Source organism: Cyprinus carpio, chromosome A6 (assembly GCF_018340385.1).
Source record: "Cyprinus carpio isolate SPL01 chromosome A6, ASM1834038v1, whole genome shotgun sequence".
Lineage (NCBI taxonomy): Eukaryota > Metazoa > Chordata > Actinopteri > Cypriniformes > Cyprinidae > Cyprinus > Cyprinus carpio.
This window is the reverse complement of record NC_056577.1, coordinates 4,136,373-4,149,755: the sequence shown is the minus strand read 5'-3', so window position 1 is coordinate 4,149,755 and position 13,383 is coordinate 4,136,373. Positions and strand designations below refer to the sequence as shown.

Genomic DNA, 13,383 nt, shown 5'->3' with positions numbered 1-13,383 from the left:
AAGCTTCCACCAAGAAAAAATTGTTCAAGCAAGAGTACAGCGCCGACTGCTGTTACCCGGATGAGCCTGTGTTATCAGTTTTTACCGGTTGTTATCGAGGGATAACATACCTCTGAATGTCGTGACTGACCAATCAGAATCAAGTATTCCACAGAGCCGTGTAATAATAGTACATAAATGGCACATATAGTACCTTTTGAAAGTGAACCATGCCAGTGACAGCTTTTGTACCCTTTTCTCTCTCTGGGAGTGTACATTCATATAACATATGGAAATGCTTTACAGAGACTTCCGTATCTGAGTGATTTTTGAAGCAGTTCACTGACACAGACAGTTTGAATTGATAGACTGAAATTAATTGAGCTTAACAACCATTTTTTTGCTACTGAATTTTAAATCAGAGACTCTATAAAAATACCTATAAATGCATTGTTGTGTAAAACCTGTGTGAATTTCCTGCAGCATCACAACATACTTGACTGCTTCAGTGTATAACTTTCACTTATAGCACCAGAACTACTTCAATAAACTTGAAGAAACAAAAAATAAGCAGGATATCTGCTGTCCAAAGTATCTCAGTGAGGAATATGAGGTTTCTGATTCCTTGTGAGTGATTTGGAGCTCAGTGTTTTGATGTTATCAGGATGTGTGTGTGTGAAGACAGACAGGTGTAGGTCTGTTCTGTCAGATAAAGAGTGCTGGAGATGTCATGAACATATGGCCGGACTCGTCTGATGATCCGGTCAGGCTGATAACAGACTAACACTCTTACAACAGCTGTCAATCAAATGAAAGCATCACCGCAGCCGAGCGGATCCACAGGAGAGCTGAGACTGAGATTACGACGCTGTTTGCTTTTCTCAAGATGTTTCTGTTATTAATGTTTTACACACTGAATCAGTAATAGATCTGATTAATAATTAATAAAGTTTCATACTCTATAATAAGGTGTTACAACATGTATTCTTGCTCGCATGTTAAGTCTAAACGTTTTTTGAGTCACTCAAATATGAAATATCCTTCTGTATAATTTGTGTAAATGAAAATGTTTAAGCCTGACATACTGTATGAAATAGTCAGAAAAAAATATATATTTTTTTAGATGTAAAATTGTATTGAATTATTTTTAAAAGTGCATGTTTTTTATGTTTTAATAATATCATATTTGATATAAGAGGCTTTTGTGGCTCACATAGTATGATATAGTGAAAAACAGCTCAGCTCATTCAAAGGCCTAAACTGTGTAAAAATATACAATTTGTTTCAGATGCTGATATTTAAATGAACAAAGGTGAGGATGAAATTAAAGTGAAATTCTGATAGCTTTAAATGTAAATTAATGAGACCTTTATTACAGTAGAGCAGATACTTACATAAAATGATAGAAATATCAGTCGTCACTCTCCATATTATCTCCAACAATAAATAATAAACAAACACCAAAATCCTAACTAAAAAAATAAACAAAAACAATACATAAAAAACTAAAAAATGAAAAAAAAAAAAACCCAAAAAACCCCAATGATCATATTTGAACATGATTTTTTTCTAAAAAATAATGCCTGGATAATTAAATAAAGCGGTGCTGCTTCAGTCCATTAAGTGTTAATAGTGAAACAATGCTAAAAATATCAAAGTTATTCTTAAGCTTACTTTATAAAAATCAGTAAAGATCTGACAGCAGAAAGACACGTGAAGCACGAGCTGAAGCTGGACGTTTGTACAATTACACTAAAAGACCTTTCACTTGTTGAAAAAGTCTAAACTATCAATCAGACGACAGAAGACATGGAGGAGATTGTGACAGGTTTATCAGCAAAGTTTCGATCATGTTGATCATTTAGAGGCCTTAGAAATTTGTGTATCAAATATGATACAGCAGGCTTTATGGGGTTAAATTGTCACACAATAAATCAATCAATTAATTAATCAATCGTGTTTGCAGCACTTTTTCATAAGCAGCACGCTGTGCTTGAATAGACTGCACTGGCAGGTCAATCAGTGACCAGAACCAATCAGATCTGATTCTGATCCTTCAATCACAGTACAGCTTTACTCTGTCTGCTGACCCAACACTGTAACCCCTGAAATACACTTTCACCCGCTCTCTGTGGCCAACATGTAATGACCCTCTCTCTCTCTCTCTCTCACACACACACACAGAACTATACAGCTGTTCTTTCTAAATCCAACTGACAGCTTTAAAATGCTGGAGTTTGTGTTCTAATGGTGGGTTTATTTTTGAGAATCCATTTCGGTAAAGACACAAATATGAAAAGTTTTCCAGGAACAAATGTATTGAGTACATTAAAAGCAGCAGAGGGTTATATTGTTGAACTACATGGGGCAAGTTGTCACAGTCTGTCAATAAACAGCCTGTTATTAACTTTTCATCAAAATTTAAACACTTATCATGACAATTATGAAAGTCAGAACAATTCATGAACCAGTAAAAAGTTAAGAAATAAGTGTTTAAAAATAATAATAAAATAATAAACAATTTTTTTTAAAACAATGTACAATTTTCAAGTATTAAATGGTTGATGACAACCTGAGAATTAAGAAAAATTCAAATCTACTTTCATTACAATTGACTTGTTTGTGTAATTTTCTTGTGTTCACTTACTTCTATGGTATTACCCAGCCAACAGTCATAATATGTATAATACAGATATGTGAAATTTAATTTTGACAAAATTCACCAAAATCATTCTAAGACTATTCTGAATGTCTGATTGTAACCAACATATAAAACCTCTGCTAGAGAAAACAATCACTTCAGCTATTATGACAACTTACCCCGATAATAACCTGATATTTGGTTATAAAACCATTCTGAAAGTAAAATATAGAATCAGGCATCAAAATCAAGCATTTTAACATTCAAACACTGTTTTTAAAATCATGACTTGTTTATAATTGCAGAATGATTATCATTTTCACATGGAACAGGAATAATCACTTTACTGAACACACATCAGGCAGCAATAATCAATTAAAATATTCACAGCAGGACTGACTGCAGCATGAAAATTATTTCATACACATTTCAGTAGCTTTATTTATAAAAATGGGTGTGAGTGTATAGTTTTAGCGGTCTCACCTTACACACACACACACACAATTAGTTGTGCACAGATGAAGTTGGTGCTTTTTTTTAATTAGTCACAACAGACACAAGTGTGTTTGGCCTTGAATTATTCAGTAGATTAACATATATTCTCTAGACTGTGATATTTAGCAATCCATTTTCATTTGCAATAGAGTTTTTCAGAGAACAGTCTGGATTGTAACAGAAGCCTCAAGGCAAACAAAACAACATACGCTTACAACAATACACACAGTGCCCGAGACTAGAAAACAGACAGGAATCTTTTGTTTTAAATACGAGACATTGTGTAAACCACACTCTCTCTACATCTCTTTCTCAGATGGGTTCAGTATTGACAGTGGACTACATGCTGCATAACGTTTTCTTAACCAAATTAAAAGGGGTCTGATGTGGCCAGTAACCCAGATAACAAAAACATGTTCTAAGGACATTTTGCGAACGTTCCCGCTAATCTAAGAAAACATTATTTCTGAAATATCCTCTTTTTTTTCTTTTTTTTTTATGAATGTTAGGGTAAACATTACACTGATTCACTTCCAAATATATCTCTGTTCTGGTCATTAATGGCAGTCCGTGTGGATATGAGTGTGTGATGTCAAAATGAAACATTCCTCTGTCCAGAAACAGGGACTATTAGCTTTTATTGTATCCTCAAATGATCTCTTAATTAAAAACGCTATCATCTGAATCCTTACTTGTGTAATGACCCAGATCAGATACTTTCTTAGTCCAGTGGAAATAGGAGAGCATTATCCAGTGATATTAATGCTACAGAATAGTTGTCACTGCACAAGCTCTTTTCAGGTGCCTGTAAAGTGCTTTCATGAAACTAACCTAAAAATGACCCAATTTGTGAAGCAGCACAAGCAGTTTTTATGCAGATTACTCCCCCTTCTTTTTCCTCAGAGGTGTTTAAAAGCACTTTAAGAGTAAATAACTATGACTAAACCACAACCAGCAATGAAAACATGTTCAAACTCTTTCCTGAACACTCAGAAGTGAACCTATAAGCTCAAACTGTTCAGTGAATGCAGGAATCTGATTCACATTAATTGAATGCACCTGACATGCCTGGGATTGGCAGAAAAGAGCAGAGCGTCCTCTGAAACCTGCTGTGGATGCTGACGTGGAGCGGGGGGAGATTCTGTTGATGTATTGTGTTATCAAGAGACATTGATTAAACTGCTATAGTAAATTGTGTAAATTGTGTGCTTTTTCCCTTTTTTGTGTTTTCTTTTTATAGGTGCTAAGCTGTTGTCATTCTGAAAGTCCTGCAGAAAGAAAGAAAGTCATTCAGTTGTGGAATGACACGAGGGTGAGCAAATGACAGAATTTAGATTTTTGGGTTAACTATCTTTCAAAGAACACCTACTCAATGAGACTGATATGTACAGTAAGTAGATAAATTAATATTTTCCTCCATATCCTACAGCCCTATCACAGACTCTTCTAAATGACATTTCACTCCACTGTATATCTGTAGATGGTTAGACTGAAATACATATACAAACACATGCAGGATGAGATGAATCTTACTCAAGTTTGTTCAGTGCGTAGTTTGAGTCGTTCAGTAGATCAGAGAGCATCTTGAGTCCTGATTGTCCTGTGTCATTGTAGCGCAGATACAGCTCTCTCAGTAGTGAAGGGTTTGAACACAGAGCTGAAGCCAGATAATGACAGCCTTCATCTCTCACCTTACACTCCTGTAATCTACAAACACACAGAAACAATAAAAACATCAGTGACATTAAAACTCATGACAAAAGCTTGTTAAATCTTTTGACCTGAAGGAGGTACATTGAGATGCTAACTGCAGTTAATGTTTCAAATCAATTAAAGCTATAGATTATGAGTAAAACATATGTTTGCTCCCTCAATCTTTATTTAATTAATGTTTCTATTCCTGTTTATATTTTGGTCTTGTCGTGAGGTTTAACACATTTGTATCCAATGCAGAAATAATCAATCTGTCATTGTCTTAAGGTTCAAAACTCATAATTTCATTCAGATGTGGATAGTCATACCTTAAGAGGAGTATGAATCTTTGGGTAGACAGCTAATCAATTTGATTCACAATTCATAGGTTTTTGATTCAATTCAGGAACAATTTTATCAAATTCAGAACAATTCCATTCAATGTGATTCATATTGATTCTGTATCTTTTAAATACATTCATAGTTGGGGTGAGCAATATGACCAAAATCTAATTTCACAATTATTATTATTATTTATTTATTTATTTTGCTGGAAATAACTGATAAGGATGTAAATTCTTTCACTCAAGACTAGTGCTATTATGAGAGATCTGTCATCAGTTCATTTCTGATAATCAGTGACTGTCCTGAGGAGAGATCAAATATGAGGTGCTCAGAAAGCTGCTGTTGGATTACAAATTTAAGAAACTGCATAGATCTGCTGAACCTGTGTAATGACAAAAGATCACCTGAAAAACTTAAAGGGGTCATTTGATGCTTTTTTTTAAAGATCATTATTTTATGTATTTTGAGTAAAAGAATATGTTGACATGCTTTAATGTTCAAAAAACACATTATTTTTCAAATACTGTACATTATTGTAGGTCCTCTATGCCCCGCCTCTCTCAAACGCATTGTTTTCTACAAAGTCCCTCCTTCTGACAAGCGCAGTCTGCTCTGATTGGCCAACTGACCCAGTGCATTGTGATTGGCCAAACTCCGCAAGCACTCGTTGGAAATGTATTGCCCCTTCCCATAATCGCAAGCTTCATCTTTCAAAATAAATGTAAAGACAGTTAATAATGTCCTTAATTTTACCATCAGTTCAAGCCCAAAAGGGGAACAGAGTCACGTGACAGACACAGTGATGAAGCTCATATGTGTCTGCAGTACACAAGCTACGGATGGTTAAGACAGCTGACTCCACTGTGTGATCCTTTCTCTCTCTCTGTCTCACACACACACACACACACACACACACACATACATAAATACATACATACATGACGTGCAAAACTCCGTATTTGAACAGTCAATAGCAAATACTTAAACTAATAAACATAAACCTAACAAAACATACTTACAGTTAGGTTAGGTTTAAGTTTATTTCGAGCAAAAAATAAAATAAAAACACACATACATAGAAAATTAGAACAGTTTATCTCACAAATATATGTATCCATACATATACTGTACCTTACACATAATAACTACACACACACAAATATGCACACAGACACACATATATACATATATATATATATATATATATATATATATATATATATATATATATATATATATATTATATATATATATATAATATATATATACACACACACACACACACAGTATATATATAAAAATACAAACCCGATTCCAAAAAAGTTGGGACACTGTACAAATTGTGAATAAAAACAGAATGCAATGATGTGGAAGTTTAAAATTTCAATATTTTATTCAGAATACAACATAGATGACATAACAAATTAAACTGAGAAAATTTATCATTTTCAGGGAAAAATAAGTTGATTTTAAATTTCATGGCATCAACACATCTCAAAAAAGTTGGGACAAGGCCATGTTTACCACTGTGTGGCATCCCCTCTTCTTTTTATAACAGTCTGCAAACGTCTGGGGACTGAGGAGACAAGTTGCTCAAGTTTAGGAATAGGAATGTTGTCCCATTCTTGTCTAATACAAGCTTCTTGTCGCGGAACTGTCTTAAGTCTTCTTTGTCACATCTTCCTCTTTATGATGCGCCAAATGTTTTCTATGGGTGAAAGATCTGGACTGCAGGCTGGCCATTTCAGTACCCGGATCCTTCTTCTACGCAGCCATGATGTTGTAATTGATGCAGTATGTGGTCTGGCATTGTCATGTTGGAAAATGCAAGGTCTTCCCTGCAAGGTCTTCCCTGAAAGAAACGACGTCTGGATGGGAGCATATGTTGTTCTAGAACTTGGATATACCTGTCACGGTTCATGAATTCGCTGTCTCTCTCTCGGCTTGTTTAGTGTGCAGGTGTGTGTCTGTGGGCGTGGTCTCTGATCACGGCTGATTAACAGCACCACCTGCGTCCCATTGTATGTGTCTATTTAAGTGCAGTAACTGGTGTCTCTTGTTGTCAGATCGCTGTGGTTCTTTCGTTCTGTTCCCCTGGCTGTGTTGGATCGTGGATTCCCCCCTTGTTCTTCGTCGTGTCTTCCTGCACTCAGCACCGGAATCACGAGCACCTTCACTGGGATATACAGCACCGGATCACCGAGGATCTTCACTGGTTGTCCACCGAGGTCCCTGCGTCACCTACCATCTGAGCTTGAGATCTTCGCCAATCCCCTTCAGTGTTTGGACTCCATTGTTGTCTGTTTGTCTGACCTTCTTCATATCTTGTCAATAAATCGCCTTGCATTTGCATCCTGCCTAGGTGTCATGATAATACCTTTCAGCATTGATGGTGCCTTTCCAGATGTGTAAGCTGCCCATGCCACACGCACTCATGCAACCCCATTCCATCAGAGTAGGGCTGGGCGATATATCTAACAATATGATCATGCGCATCTAGTCAGTAAATCTGGTTCCATGATTAGCGCTAAATCTCCATCACCTGCTTTCAAATGGAGCAGCACTTAATATACAGAGCCGTAGATCACTGACAAGCTACGCAATATCGCGTTCATTATCGCAGATGAATCACCTTCAATAATGAACGTGATATTGCGTAGCTTGTCAGTGATCTACGGCTCTGTCTATTAAATGCCGCTCCATTTGAAAGCAGGTGATGGCGATTTAGTGCTAATCATGGAACCAGATTTACTGACTAGATGTGCATGATCATATCGTTAGATATATCGCCCGTCTCCCCTACATCAGAGATGCAGGCTTCTGAACTGAGCACTGATGACAACTTGGGTTGTCCTTGTCCTCTTTAGTCCGGATGATATGGCGTCCCAGTTTTACATAAAGAACTTCAAATTTTGATTCGTCTGACCACAGAACAGTTTTCCACTTTGCCACAGTCCATTTTAAATGAGCCTTGGCCCAGAGAAAACGCCTGCGCTTCTGGATCATGTTAAGATATGGCTTCTATTTTGACCTATAGAGTTTTAGAGCCGGCAACAGCGAATGGCACGGTGGATTGTGTTTCACCGACAATGTTTTCTGGAAGTACTCCTGAGCCCATGTTGTGATTTCCATTACAGTAGCATTCCTGTATGTGATGCAGTGCCGTCTAAGGGCCCGAAGATCACGGGCATCCAGTATGGTTTTCCGACCTTGACCCTTATGCACAGAGATTGTTCCAGATTCTCTGAATCTTTGGATGATATTATGCACTGTAGATGATGATAACTTCAAACTCTTTGCAATTTTTCTCTGAGAAACTCCTTTCTGATATTCCTCCACTATTTTTCGCTGCAGCATTGGGGGAATTGATCCTCTGCCCATCTTGACTTCTGGGAGACACTGCCACTCTGAGAGGCTCTTTTTATGCCCAATCATGTTGCCAATTGACCTAATAAGTTGTAAATTGGTCCTCCAGCTGTTCCTTATATGTACATTTAACTTTCCCGGCCTTTTATTGCTACCTGTCCCAACTTTTTTGGAATGTGTAGCTCTCATGAAATCCAAAATGAGCCAATATTTGGCATGACAAATCAAAATGTCTCACTTTCAACATTTGATATGTTATCTATATTCTATTGTGAAGAAAATATAAGTTTATGAGATTTGTAAATTATTCCATTCCTTTTTTACTCACAATTTGTACAGTGTCCCAACTTTTTTGGAATCGGGTTTGTACGTCACCAGACTATTTGCATAATCTTCACGGTACTTTAGACCACGGTGGAAATGCAGAAAGCAACAGGTCTGGGGGGAAAATAGTTCCTGGGGAAAAAAGTTCCTGGTACAATTGTTCTGGGTAATTTCGACGGAAATGTGGCATTACATGTGCAATGACAAAAAAGTTGAATCTAATCTAATCAAGATTTGCAATCAATGCATTTGAGACAATGAGTGAATCTTTACATCCCTACATAATGTGGATCAAATTCACATAAAAACATCTGAATCTCAAACCTCAGTATCTCCAGCTGACAGTTTGGGCTCTTCAGTGCATCAGAGAGCAGCTTCACTCCTGAGTCCTGCAGAGCATTGTGACTCATGTCCAGCTCTATCAGACAGGAGTTTGATGATTGTAGAACTGATGTCACAAATTCACAGCTCTGACCAGTGAGTTTGCAGCCTGCCAATCTGAACAGAATAATAAAAAATTGATAATTACATATCCATCATGAGCAAATAGGTTTATATCTCCTGAAGGCCGTGTTTGTGTAAGTTTGGATTTTAGGTTCTTTAAAAATGAAATGATGCATCAATAGCATCTTAAACTGAGCTGTTGAAACTCTGCGAATTGTTTTCTGTATAACAATATTATTATTTTCTCTGAGAGTGGGTCTTAAACAAACAAATACAAAATTCACACATTATACATTTTGAATATATATTTAGCAGATTCTTTAATATTTCAATATACTGAAAAATGTAAAAAAAATCTCAAACCTCAGTATCTTCAGCTGACAGTTTGGGCTCTTCAGTGCATCAGAGAGCAGCTTCACTCCTGAGTCCTGCAGATTATTGCTACCCATGTCCAGCTCTATCAGACAAGAGTTTGATGATTGTAGAACTGATGCCACAAATTCACAGCTCTGGCCAGTGAGATAACAGCCTGCCAATCTGAACAGAGTAATAAGAAACTGTATAATTATACATCCATTAAATATTTAAATGATTTCATATCTTCATCTGAGTTTGAAAACAATAACATGGTAGACATTACAGGTTTTTTATTATACTGCACACATTTTACAAAACATGACTATACATTCACAAATGATTAAAGGGGTCATATGATGCTGCTAAAAAGAACATTATTTTGTGTATTTGGTGTAATGAAATGTGTTTATGCAGTTTAAAGTTAAAAAACACATTATTTTCCACATACTGTACATTGTACACTGTATTGTTTCTTCTCTATGCCTCTGCCTTCTGAAACGTGTCGATTTTTAGAAGGCTCATCACTCTGAAAAGCGAGGTGTGCTGTGATTGGCCAGCTATCCAGTGCGTTGTGATTGGCCGAATGCCTCAAGCGTGTGATGGAAATGTTACGCCCCTTAACATATTGTGATGCCTTGTCCGGCCGGAGCGATGAGACATAAACATTAAAACCCAATATAAAAGTGATATAACTATGATTTCTTGTCGTGTCTTCTTTTGGAAGGCCAAACAAAGTAGTTTCACTTTCACAGTGAAACACACAGCGTCTATACAACATGGCAGCAGCAGCAACAACAAAACTACAACAAGAATAAAAGGTACATCTTCTTTCTTTGCGTGAACATCTGGGTAGCTATAATGCAAATCTACCCAAATAGTGACGTAGAGATGTGGGGGTGTGTTAGAATGAGCCGTTTTAGGGGGCAGGGACGAAGCTTTTATAAAGAATATCTCTTTGGATTTGAGACTTTAGTCTTTGCAACTTTACATATCTTCTTTATGCAACAAGAGCTTGTAATTCGCATCATATGACCCCTTTAAGTAATATGCTAACGATTTACTGATCTGTCATAAGTTATCTTAAAAAATAGCATATCATGAAATAATCAAACATATCCTTAGTAAATGGTTAATAAGTTACTAGTTAATATATTATTAATCACTTATAAATCATTGAAATGTCAACATTGTACTATTATCTCACACCATTAAAAATACTCCATGTGTGTCAGAAAAGACATCTGTCTACACCCTCACCAGTCAGCCCTTACATTGCAGTACACACTACAAAGTTTTCCAAAACCTGTTGTGTAAACGCATGAAGAAATCATTTAAGTTTTCTGCATCCCCTAATCTAAAGTGTAAACTACTCCTTAGTTGTAAATGTTTTACTCATCATTCATAGATCTTTCACCCCAGTGTGTACACACACACAACCTGTAACCAGCAGGTTTGTAAAACATTTACAACTGATGAGTAGTTTACACTTTAGATTAGGGGATGCAGAAAGCTTTGTAAATTATTTATTCATGCGTTTACACAACAGGTTTTTGAAACCTTTGTAGTGTGTACAGCAAAGTAAGGGCTGACTGGTGGGGGTATAGACAGATGTATTTTCTAATACATGGATCATTTATAACACTATGCAATAATAGTACAATGTTGACATTTCAATGATTTATAAGTGAATAATAATATATTAACTAGTAACTTAACTAGTAACTATACTGAAAACAATGATTAATTGAATTTACTATTGTTTTAAGATAAGTGGTTGCAACCAAATTATTTTATCTAAATTTAAATAAACAAATTTTGCTGTATAACTATCAATTTTTTTTTTATTTAAATGCAACTAAAATATATTGTTTGCTACCGCTTACCTTAAAAAAAAATAGTATATTTTTTTTCAGTGTATTAACCTTTTACTAAGGATGTAAGAATCTGTTTGATTATTTCATGAAGCTATTTTTAAGATAACTTACGAGATTTGTAAATCGTTAGTTGATTATTTGTGAATGTATAGTTATGTTTTGTAAATGATTAGTTAATCATCTAATCACTTATAAATTATTATAACTTAATCTATAAAAAAGATAAAAATTGTAACATATCACTTATTAATCATTCATGAAGGCACAGTCATGTTTTGTAAATAATTAATTCATCATTAACTAATCACTTGTAAATGACTTGTAAATGAATTAACAAAACATACACAAATGGTTAGCATATCACTTCTTAATTGCTTATGAATGTTTTGCAAATAAGTTCATCATTATCTAATCATTTATAAATGACACAACTGAATGTTATTATAGAGTGTTACCAAGAAGGATTAAACCCACTTATCTATTTGATTTGGTAATGATATTTTATGTGTATCAATGGAACATAATAAAATAAACATCTGAATCTCAAACCCAAGTTTCTCCAGCTGACAGTTTGGGCTCTTCAGTGCATCAGAGAGCAGCTTCACTCCTGAGTCCTGCAGATCATTGTCACTCATGTCCAGCTCTATTAGACGGGAGTTTGATGATTGTTGAACTGATGCCATAAATTCACAGCTCTGACCAGTGAGTTTACAGCGCTCCAATCTGAACAGAGTAATAAATAACTGAATAATTACACATCCATTTATTGTAAGCAGATAAAAGTGGAATCTCTCACATAAAAAAAGTTCAGCTGAAAGGAGAATATGGTTTTGAGTTGATTTGTACAGCTGTCTACCAGATTCTGTGGATCATGAGGAAATTGAAGTGCTTGGGTAGGTATGGGTTCTTTGTAAATTAAATACTGTGTCAACAGCATCTTAAACTGAGCTGTTGGCACTTCGTGCAACAATATTCTTCTTTCCTCTAAGCATGACTCTTACAAATACACATACAAAATTCTCGCATCATACATTTTTTGTATATTTAATATGTGGGTCACACTTTAGTTTGGGGACAAATTCTCACTATTAACTAACTATTAATTTTGACTGTTGCCCCAAACCCTTAATTTTCTGCTTAATTATAGTCAGTAAGGTAGTTGTTAAGTTTAGGTTTGGGGTGCATATCTAAGATATGGTCATGCAGAATAAGTCATTAATAGTTGAGGTGAGGTGAGTTCAGGTGAGGACAGGTTTGAGCTGAACATTTGGTTCAGCTGGAGCTGGAGTCCATGAAGAAGCAGATCCATGACCTACTGGAGAAGCAGCTACGAGAGCGGAGAGCCGCACTGGAAACATCCCGGGCTGACGCTCACAAGTCCGAGGCAAGTCTACGGTACAATGTTAACACTCCCACCACCTCTACTCTGTGTGTTTCTCTGCATAGACCCTGTGCTCCCAGGACACAATCTTCTGAGGTCTCCTTCACTCAGGCGCCGGGACACCACGGATGCTGGGTGCACCAGCGGAAGGCATGAGCCAGGCCCTGGGCGAGGACCTCTCCCCCTCCACCACCTCCAGTCTTCGAGATCTCCACTAAGTTACTAAGTACTTAAATACTAAGTATTAAGTTAGTAAAAAGCTCAGTTTGCTGTAGCACATTGTACCTAACCCCTCTCAGTATCAGATAAACTTCTCTGCTGGGTGATTTTTCGCCGGTAATAGGTGAACGACCCACTAATTACTTAATGTCATCACAAGAGGTCCCCAAACAATTATTAATTGAATGAAACAGCAATGTTGGTGAAAGACACAACATTGTTAGTAAAACATTTTTAAACCCTGTTACACAAGCATCAGTGTCTTG

At 36.2% G+C, this 13,383-nt stretch overlaps 1 protein-coding gene across 2 annotated transcripts; it reads right to left on the bottom strand.

The window, feature by feature from the left end:
• Positions 1-4,329: 4,329 nt before the first annotated feature.
• Positions 4,330-13,343, bottom strand: LOC122134236 (NACHT, LRR and PYD domains-containing protein 12-like). 2 transcript variants are annotated; one of them, XM_042757582.1, is made up of 4 exons: positions 12,067-13,343; positions 9,650-9,823; positions 4,649-4,822; positions 4,330-4,383 (listed from the first exon to the last, which is right to left on the bottom strand). In XM_042757582.1, the coding sequence occupies exons 1-4, from the start codon at positions 12,198-12,200 to the stop codon at positions 4,359-4,361; spliced, it is 507 nt and encodes a 168-aa protein (XP_042613516.1). In that variant the 5' UTR covers positions 12,201-13,343; the 3' UTR covers positions 4,330-4,358. The 2 variants fall into 2 exon arrangements, with proteins under 2 accessions (XP_042613516.1, XP_042613515.1); XM_042757581.1 differs by lacking the exons at positions 4,330-4,383; positions 4,649-4,822 and adding an exon at positions 8,892-9,340 and having other exon boundaries at positions 12,067-13,341.
• Between the last annotated feature and the right edge of the window lie 40 nt (positions 13,344-13,383).

Coding starts and splice junctions, on each gene's coding strand:
- LOC122134236 (XM_042757581.1), bottom strand. CDS start 12,200: ATGGCATCAGTTCAACAATCATCAAACTCCCGTCTAATAGAGCTGGAC. Junction 9,824..12,066: donor TGTCAGCTGGAGAAACTTGG/GTTTGAGATTCA, acceptor TACTCTGTTCAG/ATTGGCAGGCTGTTATCTCA. Junction 9,341..9,649: donor TGTCAGCTGAAGATACTGAG/GTTTGAGATTTT, acceptor TATTCTGTTCAG/ATTGGCAGGCTGCAAACTCA.